The 17,377-nt window shown below is 35.8% G+C and overlaps 1 protein-coding gene across 2 annotated transcripts in view; it reads left to right on the top strand.

Annotated features, from left to right (window-relative positions):
* Positions 1-21: 21 nt before the first annotated feature.
* The window catches only part of LOC129801224 (pre-mRNA-processing-splicing factor 8), a 40,833-nt gene continuing 23,477 nt past the window's right edge, over positions 22-17,377 (top strand). For both annotated transcript variants that reach the window (XM_055846058.1, XM_055846059.1), the window contains exons 1-5: positions 22-153; positions 4,270-5,093; positions 5,162-5,500; positions 8,353-8,458; positions 8,538-10,738. In XM_055846058.1, the coding sequence (XP_055702033.1) occupies positions 4,297-5,093; positions 5,162-5,500; positions 8,353-8,458; positions 8,538-10,738 (3,443 nt within the window). In that variant the 5' untranslated portion in view covers positions 22-153; positions 4,270-4,296. The remainder of the gene's footprint in view (positions 154-4,269; positions 5,094-5,161; positions 5,501-8,352; positions 8,459-8,537; positions 10,739-17,377) is intronic.

Here is a 17,377-nt window from a genome sequence, read left to right as displayed (position 1 = left end):
CATTAGACGTCCGCAAGAGGGACAGTCGGCTTAGATTTGTCAAAAAGCTATCAATAAAAGTGCAGAGTTCCGATAAAAATAGTTATTGTGCAAATATTATTGAGTTTTAGTGCTATTTAAGTGGCAAAACCAGAAGGAAAACCCACCTGTGAGGTAAATTGATTGTTATTCTTCAGGAAGACGTAGTAAAATCACTTGAATTTAGCCAAAATATTGTGTCACATTTCATGTTTTTCCAATGGTTGTAAACGTTTAGAAAATCTCTGTTATTTACATGATTGACTAAGAATTTTACAATTATTCATGTAAATTAACACCCAGTGAGTTAATTTTAGTAACATTTTACAAAATTTTATTTATATTTTGCGCGAAAAATGATATTTTATAAAAGAGATTTTCCAAGAAATAAAATGGCGCCTGGGTTTCGGCGTGACCAACTTTGTTTGGAAAATTGCGTATTGTTCTTGATCAAGTAGGCAATTTTGTTTACTAAAAAAGATCAGTAGGCGTCCGACCTATAATATTAGTAAAAAGTAGATCAGTAGGCATTGAATTTTTGTTCAGACAGGAAAAATTATTTCACACTGAAGAAAAAAAAAAGTTTTTTAAAGACAAAATGCCGCTTCCGGAAAGGTAAAAATTGTCTACAATTTACCACTTCTATTGATAAGAAATATACTAGACCTAACTTGTTTGTTCAAATAGAAGTTTTAAATATCCTATAACCTAAAGGAATCCGTTCTGAAGGTAAAATAGATTTTTTAATAAAGCCCTCTCATAGTAACATAATTTTTAACCATTTAGATTTATATAAAAGCCATTAAAATTGCAATTTTGGCCGAGAAGTAACCTATAATAAGAGGTTTAGTTACAATTTTTATTAAAAAGTTTATTCTATATTCACAAAACTCAATGGTAGAATAGATTTTTTAAAGGCAGGCAGATAAGAATTTCAAAAGGCGGACGAGACCACTTTTGGAAAGGCGGACAAAGTGAATTTTCTGCATTATTACCTGTTGTTCAATGATCATTCTTTTAGCTTGGTTTTTCTGTTTCCGAAAACGCCTTAGGAACCTCAAGTACGCAAGATACCAAAAATTTCCTGGGCGTTCCTCAAGGAAAATCTGTAGGGGAAAGTGGGGTAGCTTTTTAATTGTTTTTTCTAATATTTTTAAATGGAATTGACCATTATCATGATATGATGTATTTTAACTTCACAAATGGCTTGTAGAACTAAATATTATTAGTAAGGATAAGTTTCATTTAAAAATAGGAGAAAAGTGCCCATTGAGGATAATAATTGTTTTTCACAAAATACAAAAGTCAATGGACAAAACAGTCCATTCAGAAACTTGGCGTGACGGACTATAACTTTCTTCGGGAAATATGTTCAAGACATATTAAGGACTTCGAAAATACCGATAGTTTCTGATTACACGAAAAAGTTTTCATTATATTATACTGTAATGCTGAATTGCTTAAAAAACAATTAATTTATATTAGAGCCACCAGATGAAGCAGTCACAGATAAAATATAAAAATATGTACCGTAAGTGCAGGTGATTTTGTCCCCTGCAGGTGACTTTGACCGGTGGCAGCCAAAATCCCGAAAAGGCCAAAATCCCGAAAAGACCAAAATCCCGAATTTTCAAAATCCTGAAAGGAATGAAATTATACAGAGGAAAATGTTTAGAATAATTTCCTAAGACACAGAAGATTTCCCTTTGCCTCCAGCATGCGCGGGTATAATCGTGAGAGTAGCTGTGACACTTAAGAATTCGGGATTTTAGCGTTCGGGGTTTTGGCTTTCGGGATTTTGACCGGGACCTGACTTTGACACCATCCTATTCGTAAGATTTTCTTTAATTGTTTAAGAACGGTTCTCACCGATCAGACATGGCAGATTGAATCAGTAAAGACCATCCTTAAGTTGAAAAAGTAAATAAAAGCTTACGAACAGGAAGGTGTCAAAGTCACCCGAACTTATGCCCTAGACACACTTATGACTAAAGTCCAGAGATGACTAAGCTAGTTCATAGCCAAGTCAGTTCCTGACACACTACAAACGAGGATTAGCATTCACTAGTATCCACAAAATATAACTTTCGGGGGCTTTTATGCAGATATTTCTACTGAAATGCACTAATACTCCCCTGAAAATGAAACTATTTGTAATATCATGTCTCAGTACACGTGCAAAAATTATTGTTAATTACAATTATTTGTGAGGTGGAAGCTAACTCGCGACTTAAGCCAATTTAGTCGATTCTAGTGAATCATTCTTGTTGTTATACGTAAATTGTAAAGTAAATTTAAAAGTAGTTTCATTTTCAAAAGACTACTAGTGTATTTCAATAGAAATATCTGCATAAAAACCCACAAAAGTTATGTTTTGTGAGTGTCACAAAATGTTAAGCCTCGTTTGTAGTGTGTCAGGAACTGACTTGGCTATGAATTAGCTTAGTCGTCTCTGGACTTTAGTCGTAAGTGTGTCCAGCACATTACGGTATTAATTTAAAGCCTGAGTCGTACATTAACTTTGACCTGAATTTCGCAAAGATCGGATAAGCCGTTTTCGAGAAATAAATTGTCAAAATTGTAATTTTTTTAAAAATATCGTAAATTTTCCAATGACTGACAGTCCTTTTTGACTTGGGTTTCGGTGATTTTTGAATCATATACCAACACCTACAAAAAGGGTCTAGCTCTAGTCCCATATCTGGCGAAGGGTTAGACAAGCTTCCATACATTTCTTCCCATTGGCCTTTTTATTTAGATTATTTTATTTAGGGCTAATTTTATTTAGACTAGTTGCTTGTAATTTGGGACAAGGTGTATATAAGCATCATAGTCCGCATTGTTCAAAGTTTTAAGTCCGATATTTTCAATACAAATTGATTTTTTTGCTACTTTTCAAAAGTGTTGTTTGGGAACTTAAAAAGTATAGTATATCATCTTTGTTTTCTCTAAAATTAATCTCAATACGTTTAAAAATTAATAAAACATTAACTTGAATTTGACTGTAATTTTGGACAACTTGGTGTTAATTTTGGACAATTTGCTTGTAATTTTGGACAGCTAATCCGTTGTCAAGTCTTTATAAGAAGGAACCATACAATGTTTCAAGAAACCCGGAAGTTTTCCATATAATTTATTGAATGGAGTTGAGTTCGGCACTCTAACTATACGTAGATTTAAGTAATTCCTTGCTTTTTCGGAACTCTTCCAATGCTTCTTGCACTGCATCTCATTTATAACGGCGATGCTTCCTTGTTTTCTTTGGCCGTACACTAGGGCGTTTCAAATAGGAAAAAATTTTTTTGGCACTATTCTCACGGTTCTGTATTTGATGAGACAAGAAAGTTTTTCTTCTACGACCATATGATCAGACTCTGTTTAGAGGTGGCTGAACGACCCTCTCTGTAGAACAAATTTCTGATTTTACCGGATTTTACACTACAGAGAGGGTCGTTAAGCCACCTCTAAACAGCGTCTGATCATATGGTCGTAGAAGAAAAACTTTCTTGTCTCATCAAATACAACACCGTGAGAATAGTGTCAAAAAATTTTTTTCCTAGTTGAAACGCCCTATCGTACACCATAGTGATCACAAAAAAAAAAAAAAAATAGAATTTTGTGAAACAGAACAAGTGTCCAAAATAAGGAACACAGCCTCACTGGAGAAGCTCTGACCAAATTGGCATTTTTTTACACGTAAAACATAGGGTGAAAGGAACACCTATTGACACTTTAAGAACTCGTGTCAGGACTTATTGACACTCTACTTTATACTATTTGGAATACGAAATTCGAACACTTATTCTTATCGAAAAACGCAGATTAGTGAAAGAATGTTGTATTACTTAGATTTTATTGGATGCATTAAATAAATTTCAACACTTTGTCAAAAGTGTTAATAGAGGTTTCCTGTTGAAGAGGTGTTCCTTCGACCCAAATTCACAAGGCAAATTTCACTCTCTAATGAACAAATCAATGTTATTCTTTATTTTCAAAGTGTCCAAAATTACAAGCTGTCCCAAATTACAAGCAGTTCCCCTATTTCATTTGATTTCCATTGCAAACTTATTAATAATTTATGTGTTGAAAGGAATGTCAAATCAAGATTAATAGCATTTTAAATATGAAATTTTAATATTTGTTTGATATAAAGTTCTAAAGGAGTTGTCCGTCTTTCTGAAGTGTCTAGTCCACCTTTTGGCAAATTACATTTCTGCCGCAATTTCGTATCAATTTCACCTCAATTTGCAGGTTAGATCGTAAAGTGAGGAGCTCAAGATGGCTCTTCCACCTTACATGATACCGCCGAATTCGTGGGCAGCGCAGCTGATGGCCCAACAGCAGGCCTTTGCAGCTGTCCACGCTCAACAGCAGGCATTCAGTGCCCAGCAAATCCCACCAGCAGGTCAGATGCCCCCACAGGCTCCGCCAGGTATAACACCTCCAGGGCCTCTGCCGCCCAAGATGTCAGTTCCTCCTCCTCAGAAAGTGGACATAATGACAGAAGAGAAGCTACAGGAAAAGGCTCTGAAGTGGCAACAGTTGCAGTCCAAGAGATTCGCGGAGAAGCGAAAGTTTGGCTTTGTGGATGCTCAGAAGGAAGATATGCCACCTGAGCACATTCGCAAGATCATCCGGGATCATGGGGATATGACTAGCAGGAAGTACAGGCATGATAAAAGGGTGTACTTGGGAGCTCTCAAGTACATGCCACATGCAGTGATGAAGCTCCTTGAGAATATGCCCATGCCCTGGGAACAGATTCGAGATGTTCCTGTGCTCTATCACATCACAGGAGCTATTACGTTTGTCAATGAGATTCCGTGGGTGATTGAGCCGGTATACATTGCACAGTGGGGCACAATGTGGATCATGATGAGGCGAGAGAAACGCGATCGTCGACACTTCAAACGAATGCGATTTCCGCCGTTTGACGATGAGGAACCACCACTTGATTATGCAGACAATGTGCTGGATGTTGAACCATTGGAAGCCATTCAGATTGAATTGGACGCCGATGAAGATGGAAGTGTTCACAATTGGTTCTATGATCACAAAGCTCTACTGGGAACACAGTCAGTTACAAAGTTCTCCATGGTATTTCTTCGTAGAGTTTATGGTGCTTCTTTTTTTCCTTTTTCAGACACGTCAATGGATCCACGTACAGAAAGTGGAACTTAACTCTACCCCAAATGGCCACACTCTATCGTTTGGCCAATCAATTGCTCACTGATCTTGTAGATGAGAATTTCTTCTATCTCTTTGATCCAAAGAGTTTCTTCACGGCCAAAGCCCTCAATATGGCCATTCCGGGAGGGCCAAAATTTGAACCATTGATCAAGGATCACAATGTTGGTGATGATGATTGGAATGAGTTCAATGACATCAACAAGATCATTATCCGTCAGCCAATTCGGACAGAGTATCGCATTGCATTTCCCTATCTCTACAACAATATGCCACATTTCGTGCATTTATCATGGTGAGTGGATTATTTTCATTTGAAAAAAAATATTGATTTGAATAAAAATGTCCACAAAGGTAATTCTCTAATGAACAAAATTATTTCACTAGAGAGACTTAGCTAAGTGGTAGAAAAATTGTAATTCAAAGATATGCATATTGATACTATGAAGAAAAAGAACTAATGATACTACGGTAGATTGTGTGATGGTTGTGCATTGAAAGAAAAATGTATTCTCTTAATTACTAAACATCACATACAGTTATTGAATAGAAAAAGGGGTGGAAAAGCGTTCCATGCTTCGCAAAATGCTCAAACCTCGTGACTTAAATGCTATACCTCAAAAGTAAAGTTAATGAAAATCGTAGTATAGGGTAAAGGCTCATAATTTTGTCCAATCTGCTTATAAGCATCGATGTTCCAAGTTTGAAGTGCGATATATTCAATACTAATTGGCTTTTTTTGTTACTCTCTTTTCAGAAGAGTTGTTTAGAAACTTGGCAAGCTATTTATCGTCTTATTTTTACTAAAATCTGTTTTAATACGTTTAAAAATGAATTGATATGTAGAGGTGAATTTAGCTCTTATTTTGGACAACTTGGTTATTAATTTGGACAACTTGGTTGTAAATTTGGACAGCTAATCCGCCTCAACGGGATGCCCATTGTTCTTCATTTCATAAACCAATCTTACCAAGTCCTCTTCCTGTTCATGTAAGGGAAACGTAGAATGTCACAAGAAGCCCGGAAACTTTCCATATCATTTATTAAAGTGAGTTGACTTCGGTACTCCAAGTACGTTCGGATTCGCTAATTCCCTGGCCTTTCCGGGAGCCTTTCAAGGCATTTCTCGCTACATCTCTTTCGTAGACATGATGCTCCTTTGTTTCTCCAGGCATTTGTCCAACCTAGCCATCACGAAAGCTAAAACTTCACGAAATTTCGTGAGAAAAACACCTGTCCAAAATAAGGAGTATCAACTCACTGGTAAATGTCTTAAAACATTTCCCATTTTTCACACGAAAAATCTAATTCACAAGGCAAATCTCACTTCAGATCAAATGTACAAATCACCACTAACGTGAATCAACACAATTATCAATGAATATTCAATAATATCACTCAAAAAAGCGAGGAAACAGTGTTAGTACTTCATCATAGCTAAATAAGACTGAAGTAAACACAAAGTTCTGTCATATTTCTCGTAAGCAATTGCTCGCACTGAATTTTCGGAATTTTCAATAAAGCAATTTCAACTCAAATCATATTCAAAATTTAACGTATTTAGTGTTAAAATCTTCCAAAAAGAACAAATATTTAGATAGTATTCATTATTCATCAAATATTGGAATAAAAATCCATCATTTTAATTAATTTGTTTTTAGTGTCCAATTTTATCCTCAAAGTGTCCAAAATAAGAAACTGGACAAAATTATGGGCTTTTACCCTAGTCACGAGTTCGAACGTTTTGTAAAGTATTTCTAACTACGCGATTTGTGTTTTTTTTATTAGCCGGGTCGCAACCGATTTACAAATCACTCAAAATATCGCTAAAAATATCTCAGAACTAATATATTCGAATTTCGAATAAAAATGAGTTATCGGTTTTTAATTCGAAACTATTTTACAACCGATTAACTCCGAATAATTCTCCATGAATTAGTTATTCGCATAGTCTTTTAGTGCTTACTTGTTTAATAATAATGCTGGCGCTGGCATAACATTCCAAGAAGGAACAAGGCCTTCCCGCAAGGGGATTTCTAAACATGCATTATTATTTTTTCTTGTACGGGATCAGGTTGTCAGTCCCATGCCCGTGGAATCAAGTGCAGTGAAGCTCACTGGATGCAATCCGAACACCTTTAAAGCCAGAAAAATTCCTGGTGACCTAAAGGGGATTCGAACCCGGGACACTTGCATCATAGAGCGAGTACTCTACCACTTGACCCATTGAGTGCCCGATTATCGTATTTATCAATTATTATTATTATGCCCAGCGCATAATAACTTTTGTTTGTAAACATGTTTTCAAGATTTCCTATGAGAGAGAGCGAGATGACTAGATCATCTCATTCACTCTCATTGACATGTCAAAAACATGTTTACAAAACAAAAGTTATTGTGCGTTGGGCATTAATCCTATAGACACTTTATTTGCTATTACAATATACTCATTACAATGCGCCCCGTATTGGAAGAATCTGCTGATCGTAAATCGCTCAGGAACGCCTTCTCCGTAGCGAATGCTTCTTCCGTGCTCCTGAATTTTTTTTTTTGGGCAGAGGCGGTGCATTTTATTACGTTTTATCACAGGGAAAAATATGTCTTTTTCTCGACATTCAGTTGCTTGCACCGGGCGGGACTCGAACTCACAGCTGTGAGAGTCGAGTTAGAGATCTCACCGCCCAAGAGCCAACGGTCTTGCCCGGGCAAAGCTAGGACGCTTTGCCATCTCTTTTTTTTAAATATGTTTTAGAGTTTCTCTAGGCGGGCATTTCGTCCTTATACGGAAATACCGTTGAATCATTCTTAATAACGAGTTTTCAAGGTCAAAGGCTAAAAAGGCACTAGAGAGCATATTTCTCGCCCGAATGGTATCATGTAATGGTTCGTTGGAAAGGTCTTGGAATTTCCGATAAAATTGAACTGGTTGCAATTGGTTATGAACCGGTTATGAATCGACAAGTAATTTTCTTCTCAAAATCAATTGTATTGCCCTTAAAACTATTTTGGGGGATCTTTTGAAGTAAACGTATTCCAGTTTTCAGAATATAATTTCTTTCTGCATTTTTTGACATTTTTGTTATTGACAGATTTCTTGACAAACCTCTCAAAGATTTGTTTTTTTTTCTCATTTTTATTGCGCTCTAGGTACCATGCTCCGAATGTGGTGTTTATCAAGACAGAAGATCCCGATTTGCCAGCTTTCTACTTTGATCCTCTCATCAATCCGATTTCGCATCGTCATTCTGTCAAAGTGAGTTTCCATTATTTTTTTTTTATTATTTCTGTTTGATTTAGTGCTTATGATGGGTTTTTTTTTGTCGTGGTTAAAGTTTGTGGAGCCTCTTCCAGAGGATGATGAAGAATATTTACTGCCAGAAGAGGTGCAACCCTTCTTGCAGGATACTCCTTTGTATACAGATAATACAGCTAATGGAATTTCTCTATTGTGGGCACCGCGTCCTTTTAATATGAGATCTGGACGTACTCGACGTGCCATTGATATTCCGTTGGTGAAGGGCTGGTACAAGGAACACTGTCCACCGGGACATTCGGTTAAAGTTCGTGTGAGCTATCAGAAATTGCTCAAGTACTATGTTCTCAATGCCTTGAAGCATCGTCGGCCAAAGCCACAGAAAAAGAGATATCTGTTTAGATCGTTCAAAGCAACAAAATTCTTCCAGACCACAACCCTAGATTGGGTTGAGGCGGGACTACAGGTTTGTCGTCAAGGGTATAATATGCTCAATTTGTTGATTCACCGGAAGAATTTGAATTACTTGCATTTGGACTATAATTTTAATTTGAAACCGGTAAAGACACTAACAACGAAGGAGAGAAAGAAAAGTCGTTTTGGGAATGCCTTTCATTTGTGTCGAGAGATTTTGCGTCTGACTAAATTGATTATTGATTCACATGTTCAGTACAGATTGAACAATGTTGATGCTTTTCAACTAGCCGATGGACTTCAGTATATTTTTGCTCATGTTGGTCAATTGACTGGAATGTATCGGTATAAGTACAAGTTGATGAGACAGATTAGAATGTGCAAAGATCTCAAGCATCTGATCTACTATCGATTCAATACTGGGCCAGTTGGTAAGGGACCTGGATGTGGTTTTTGGGCACCAGGATGGCGTGTTTGGTTGTTCTTTATGCGCGGCATTACGCCATTGTTGGAGAGATGGTTGGGTAATTTGCTGTCGAGACAGTTTGAGGGCAGACACTCCAAAGGAATTGCCAAGACAGTGACAAAACAGCGAGTTGAATCGCATTTTGATCTTGAATTGAGAGCATCAGTGATGCATGATATTGTTGATATGATGCCCGAGGGGATTAAGCAGAACAAAGCAAGGACAATTTTGCAGCATTTGTCAGAGGCTTGGAGATGTTGGAAGGCAAATATTCCATGGAAAGTTCCTGGATTGCCGATTCCCATTGAAAATATGATTTTGCGTTATGTCAAAATGAAGGCTGATTGGTGGACAAATACCGCTCACTACAATCGTGAGAGAATCAGGAGGGGTGCAACTGTGGACAAAACGGTGTGTAAGAAGAATTTGGGACGTTTGACACGGTTGTATTTGAAGGCTGAACAAGAGAGGCAACACAATTATCTCAAAGATGGACCCTACATTTCGCCCGAAGAAGCTGTTGCCATCTACACAACGACAGTTCATTGGTTGGAATCGAGACGATTTGCACCAATTCCCTTTCCTCCTCTGTCCTACAAACATGACACGAAACTTTTGATTTTAGCCCTTGAACGCCTCAAGGAGGCATACAGTGTCAAATCCAGGTTGAATCAGAGTCAACGTGAAGAATTGGGTTTGATTGAGCAAGCTTACGATAATCCCCATGAAGCTCTCTCGAGAATCAAACGTCATTTGCTGACACAGAGAGCCTTTAAAGAAGTTGGAATTGAATTTATGGATCTCTATAGTCATCTTATTCCAGTCTATGATGTTGAGCCCCTGGAGAAGATTACTGATGCTTACCTAGATCAGTATCTGTGGTATGAAGCGGATAAACGTCGTCTGTTTCCACCATGGGTAAAACCAAGTGATACAGAACCTCCACCGTTGTTGGTCTACAAATGGTGTCAGGGTATCAATAATCTTCATGAAGTTTGGGATGTGTCTGAGGGTGAATGCAATGTTCTCCTTGAATCGCGCTTTGAGAAGCTCTATGAGAAAATTGATTTGACACTACTCAACAGACTTCTTAGGCTCATTGTAGATCACAATATTGCTGATTACATGACAGCCAAGAACAACGTTGTGATCAACTACAAGGATATGAATCACACTAACAGTTACGGAATCATCAGGGGCCTTCAATTTGCTTCCTTTATTGCTCAGTACTATGGATTGGTGCTGGATCTCTTGGCACTGGGATTGCAGAGAGCCAGTGAAATGGCTGGACCTCCGCAGATGCCCAATGATTTTCTCACCTTTCAAGATACGAAGATCGAGACATGTCATCCCATTCGGCTCTACTGTCGATACGTCGATCGCATTCATTTGTTCTTCAGGTGAGTTGAAAATGCTTTTATATCTGGTAATTTATTTAACTTTAAAACACTTTATTATTATTTTTGTGAAAGTTTACTTTCGAAATTCGAAATTAGTAGAGAAATGCGACTTTTTGAATGATTTAACTTTCAAATTTGAAGCTACCTTGATCCATTGAAAAAGAGGTCCTTTAGCGTGGTTAACAGGGGCCTCTCGACATTTCATTTTTCCATATATTTTTGCATATAGGCACTGAAGACTATTGGCAACAAGATGTTTACATTCACACTTCACCTCCCTATAAGGTGAATCACTAAAATCAGCGCCATCACAGTACGTCATCAAAATGACTACTCAGGTTTGGCGGGATCCGAAATTTCGGATGGCGCCAAATAAAAATTCAGAGTAAGGTTGCTATAGCTTATGCGTGGTGTGATTCTCCCTTCATTTTTAATTTATATACAAACTGGGTACAAATTTATGGATAAACTGGATAAAAAATGAAAGATATTCGAATCACATATTCTCTAGTCTAAAATTAAACACATTTAATGATTTTCTTTAAGTTTCGCGAGAAAAAAAATCTGAAGAAAGTCAAGGGGGTCGTTAGGAAAATAGGGAAAATAGGATTTTGAGATTTGGATGAACGCGTACGTGAAGAAAAGGGAAAAATTACCTTGAATTTTAAAAGAGTCGAAAGTCGAAGTTAAATAAAAGAAGATAATTTATGAACGACTTTATTTCTTTCTTTACATTTATTGTATACATCAGTTGTCTCTACATATACTTGCACTTGCAGACATCTCGATATTTTTGTTAATCATCTTCCTATTGGTCTGCAGTAGTTCTCTTCGAAGATCCTTGAGAATCTGAAATGAGAAAAAGAAAAAAAACTCAATAAAAGAAAAATATATTACAAAATAAATACTTACGCAGTAAGTATTTAGCAAAAAGTTTAAAAAGATCAGTAAAAAATAAAAAAAAGAGCAGTACTTTATTAAAAGCGGTCAATAAAAAATGAAAAGTGGTTAGCAAGAAATTAAACATGATCAGTAAAAAGTAAAAAGTGATCAGTAAAAAATAAAACATGATCAGTAATAAATAAAAAATTATCAGTAAAAAACAAAAAGTGGTTAGTAAAAATAAAAAGTGGTTAGTGAAAAATTAAAAATAAACAGTAAAAATATTGAATTTGGTCAGTAAAAAAATAAAAATGATCATTAAATAAATTTAAAAAGCAGCAAAAAATTAAAAATGAGCAGTAAAAAGCAAAAAGTGGTCAGCAAAAAAATTAAAACGAGCAGTAAAAATATTCGACATGATCAGTAAAAAGTTAAAAAGTGATCAGCAAAGAATTAAAAAGTGATCAGTGAAAAATAATATATGATCAGTAAAAAATTAAAAACTAAATTTGATCAGAAAAAATCAAAAGCGCTCAGTAAAAAAATAAAAAGCGGTCAGCAAAAATCAGTGAAAAATAAAATATGGTCAGTAAAAAGATTAAAATTGAGCAATAAAAAATGAAATTTGATCAGCAAAAAATAAAAAGCGATCAGTGAAAAATAAAAAAAAGTTGAAAATTTCCCTTCAGGGCAGAGGAAAATTTTCTGTTTTGGGAAATTTTTAGTTTCGTCATTTTGGGCAAAGGAAAATTTTCTGCGTTTTGCGAAATTTTTAGTTTCGTCCTTTGGCACAAAACAAAATTTTCTTGTTTTTGGGATGTGTTTAGTTTCGTCCTTTGGGGCACATGGAAATTTTTTGACAAAAGGGAAATTTTTGGAAAGTTATAAAATATGCTTGTGCACAGACAAAATGTTACAGACAAAATTTATGAAAATTGTGAAAAATGTATAAAAGACAAAATTTCCAAAGTCAAAGTTTTCAAAAAACAAAAGTTACTGAAGACAGAGATTCCAAAGAAAAAACTGGGAAAAACAAAAATGTAAAAACAAAATGGAAAAAAACGAAGATTCCCGATCTCGAAGGAAATACACCTTTATAAGCTGATTTAGGATTATCACTGGCTTTTTATTCTTTGCTGACCAATTTACATTTTCACTGACCGATTTTATTTTTTTACTGACCAATTTTAATTTTTTATTGACCACTCACTCTTATTTTTTACTGGCCACTTTTAATTTTTTATTGACCACATTCAATTTTTTATTGTTCACTTTTAATATTTTACTGAACAATTTTTATCTTTTACTGCTCGTTTTTAATTTTTTACTGATCAATTTGTATTTTTTACTGATCACTTTTAGTTTTTTACTGTACAGTACACTTTTCATTTTTTACTGACCGATTTTTATTTTTTACTGACCACTTTTAATATTTTACTGAACTCTTTTAATTTTTTGCTGATTAATTTTTATTTTTTACTGCTCCTTTTTAATTTTTTGCTGACCACTTTTAATTTTTTACTGCTCACTTAATTTTTTACTGCATTTTTAATTTTTTTCTACTCCTCATTTTTAATTTTTTGCTGATCAACTCGAATATTTTTACTGTTCTTTTTTATTTTTTTACTAACCATATCTTCTCTTTACTGACCATTTTTAATTTTTTACTGATCAACTCGAATATATCTACTGATCAATTAGAAGTTTTTACTGACCAACTCTAACTTTCTACTACCCAAATTTAACTTTTTACTGACAAAATTGGAAATTTTTGTTGATTATTTCGAATTATTTGCTAATCAAATTTGATTTTCTGCTGACTACTTTTGACTTTTTACTGACCATTTGTTTTTGCCACAATAAAATAAATACATAAGTGCTATTATGATAGACGATAATTCATAATGTCGATATTCGACATTAAGAATTATTGTAAAGACATGATACATGGTTTTTTTTTACTTGTTTCGACATTATGAATTATCGTCTGAGAACGTAAGTATTTTTTTTTCCTTAATAAAAATAAAATAAATACTTACATGCTATTAATACCATTATAAATGTGAGAATATGAATCATCGTTAGACCAATTCTACTTACGTGCTTTATCAATGATCGTTTTGTTGGTCTGCTACAGTGTTCTCCAAGGATCTTCGAAACTCTAAAATGGGGAAGAAACATTTAAAAGAAAAGATGAACTATAAAAAATAAGTTACCTGACCTTTAAATCCTTTTGGTGTTAGACTTAATAATCGTATGTTGAACGCAAATTTTTAAGAACTGTTCAAATAACAATAGTTTCACTAATGAACAAAGCGTATGACAAAACATTTTTTTCCTAGCGTATGTACGTACGCAACGTACGTTACCTAAACGTACGCAACGCATGAAATCCAACCCGTGGGAGCTCTACTTCTATGATTCTTATTATTAAAAAGGGACAGATAATCCTAACCGGCTTATGTAGGTGAGATTCTTAACGTGAGCTAACTCGGAGTGCATGCAAATTCGATTTGGAGCTGAAGTTGGGAGACGCCATTCAGTTATCTTGAATCAAATTCGTGAAATTATACAAGTTTTGTATTTGAACCAAAATGTCAAGGATTTGGATGAACTGACAGAAAAGTGATATATGGGTGAAATGTAGACCAGAATGTACTCTATAATTTTCCCATAGAACATGATCTCATCGATTACTCAGAAGTCAAGATAAGCGAGGTTTTTTGTTTCTTAACTCGTTTTTTCATCCAGAGTTCCCCAAGTGTTCATTTGTTGAACTTCAACTATATCAAAGAATTGTTGTATTTTGAGAGACTTTCCATTTAAAACCCTATTTTAAGTGTCTTGGTGGAGTAGAGGCAGTCAAATTGGCATCTGAGTGATTTCAAAGCGTTATTATGGGAAAAATCAATTTTTTCACACTTAAACGGCAAAATCGGAGTGATAGCGTAGTCTGACCGGAAAATGATGTATGGACGAAATGTAGAGACAAATGTGCTCTACAATTATGTTGAAGTAATCATCAAAATCGGTTCAGCGACAGTCGAGATAATTGAGGTTATGTGATATTGAAATTGGTTTTTCGACTGTGGCGCCCCTGGTGTTGGTCCCACGAAGTTCAAATATTCTAGAAAGTTGTAGCATTTGGTGAGATCTTTCGTTTAAGCCCTCATTCATCAAAATCGGTCACATAGAACCGGAGATATGATTTTTTGAATTTTGTGAACTTTGACCCCTCATATCTCCGGTTCTGTTTTAACCACAGCGCGCATACGCACCATTTTGGAAACGTCCTAGACTGGACTACAACATACTAAAATTTCATTAACTTGCACAATGCCACAATCGAGACGAAACCAAAAAGGTAAAATTTAGGTCGCTATGTTAGTTAGAACCGGAGATAGAGGCCGGTCAATGTTCAAACTTTGACCCCTTATAGCTCGGGTCAGGGGTTATGGATCGACTTAAGGTTTTTTTTGTTTGATAGGTATAATCAACGGCTACAACATACTAAAATTTCAGCCCGATGCACAATGGAATTTTTGAGTTATTTAACTTATAAGATTTAAAAATTTTCTTTTTAATAATAGCGCCCCTAGCGGTGGTTTTATGAACTTGCGATGTTAGAAGGGGAGGTGGCATTTCACGAGAGCTTTCCAAAAAGCCCTCACTTTTTAAATTCTGACAATTAGAACCGGAGTTATGGCCATTTTAAGAAATTTTTTTGGACCCTTATAGCTTGGGTCAGGGGGGTCGGGGGACCTTAAGTTTGATATTGATGGAAAGCTCTAAGGTCCAGCTATAACATACTAAAATTTGAGCCCGCTCGATGCCATAGGGGCGGAGCTATTGAGAAAACAAAAAAAGGGGGGTCTTCAAAATGGCGGAAGGAGGGGTGGGGGGTGGGGGGTCAATGCACCAAGTTGCAATTTTCACCCGATATATAACCTTTGCCGAAAACCGCAAGTCGATATCTTTTTTAGTTTAGGAGCTATTAAGCTCCAAAGAGCGGCCGGCCGGCCGGCCGGCCAGCCGGCCGGCCGGGAACGTAAAATAGCCACATATATATTCGTGATCAGGAAGTGCTGAAACACATTTTGGCCAAGTTTGAGGTCGATCGGACGACATGAAATTTTGTTAGGATTATAGTAGGTGAGATTGTTAAGAATCTCACCTAATACCACGTTCCTACTAACATGTCGCAAATGTGCAATTGCTGCTGTACTCGCTGTACTGATGAATTCCAAACACTCAATGGCAGCAGTTCCTTTGACTTAGGTCTAAAGCATGTAGAAAGCATCGAAGATCGATGCCTGTGTCCTCCTGTAGTATTTGCGTAATGCAACAATACCAAAATCTTTACACTGAACAGGCAGCAGGAATCCCCTGAAATTCATCATTTTACGCTGATCTGTCATACACGGAAGTCTTTTCTGTTGCAGCATTCGAAGCAAATTCTCTAATTACCTGTAAATTTCTTCCTAAGTGTCTCAAAACAATTCTGGGTGTAATCATTTTGTGACCAAACGACACACCCACAGCAAAAATAATCCAGCACTTTTACAACACAGAAAGGTATCAGAGTCGCACCGTAGTATAAGTTGCTTAAAAAATGTTGTTTTTGTTGAGAATTGTGTTTTATGAAGGTAATTTTATGAAATCAGAAATATTCCGTACTATTAACAAATTGACAATTGATCAAATCGGTCGATTACAATAGCTGTGAAAAAAAGAGAATCACAGTAGTTATTCGGAATTGTCAAATGATATTTTTTTATTCTTCTTCTTATTCTTCGGAATGTGTTTCGGAAGAAATTTGACCCATAACCTAAAAAATCTATTTAGTGATTCACCTTATAGGGAGGTGAAGTGTGAATGTAAACATCTTGTATTGGCAAGTTTTTTTCTAAACAGAATTGACTTATCAGTCTGATATACTCCCTCCGTTCCGAAATAAGTCGTACGTTTGCGGAAAAATTAGGGATTAAGGAATGGTTTCAGATAATGTTTTTGTTATTTGCAAATATCTTATGTATGAACTATCCTCCATGCTCAGGGATAATATGGGGATCCTTTCACGTGACATTTTTTATATCTCAAATTTTGCAGAATGAGCAATAAAAAGAACATCCTTTTTTATGTGTTCGAATATCTGGGTGCAAAATGGTGAGAGATAGGGACTTGGGACCTTCAGCGGACCCCTCATAAGTTAACCCTGGGACCATTTATATGTTTCTCTAAAACATATCCAGAATTGAAAAAAAATCGCACGACGTGTTTTCGAGCAATCCCGAAAAACATGATTTTGGAGGGGAAGGGGAGGGGTGTTGATAAAATGAAGGACATATTAATGGTCTCAGGGTCAACTTATGGGGGGTCCCCCGAAGGTCCCAAGTCTGTATCTCTCACCATTCTGCACCTATTTTAGATTGAAAATAAAACTCAAAAAATAAGACATTTTTAAGACATTCGTTCCTCAACTTACCATGAAGATTGGATCCCAATTTTAGTTCTGAACATTAACAATAGTCCTTTGGAAGAGATATTGTTGATACACAAAACTTTTACCAACAAACTTTCCCTTAATCCCATTTTTTTCCCAAACGTATGACTTATTTCGGAACAAAAATTTTTCCCAAACGTACGACTTATTTCGGAACGGAGGGAGTATTTCGAAATCGTACATTAAAAGCTATATAAAAATATATATTGCATAATGTTCGCCAAAATTATACAAGAACTACGAGCAAATTTGTT

The sequence above is a fragment of the Phlebotomus papatasi genome, chromosome 2, assembly GCF_024763615.1.
Source record: "Phlebotomus papatasi isolate M1 chromosome 2, Ppap_2.1, whole genome shotgun sequence".
NCBI lineage: Eukaryota > Metazoa > Arthropoda > Insecta > Diptera > Psychodidae > Phlebotomus > Phlebotomus papatasi.
The sequence above is the reverse complement of the archived record's forward strand: the minus strand, read 5'-3'. Positions and strand labels throughout refer to the sequence as shown.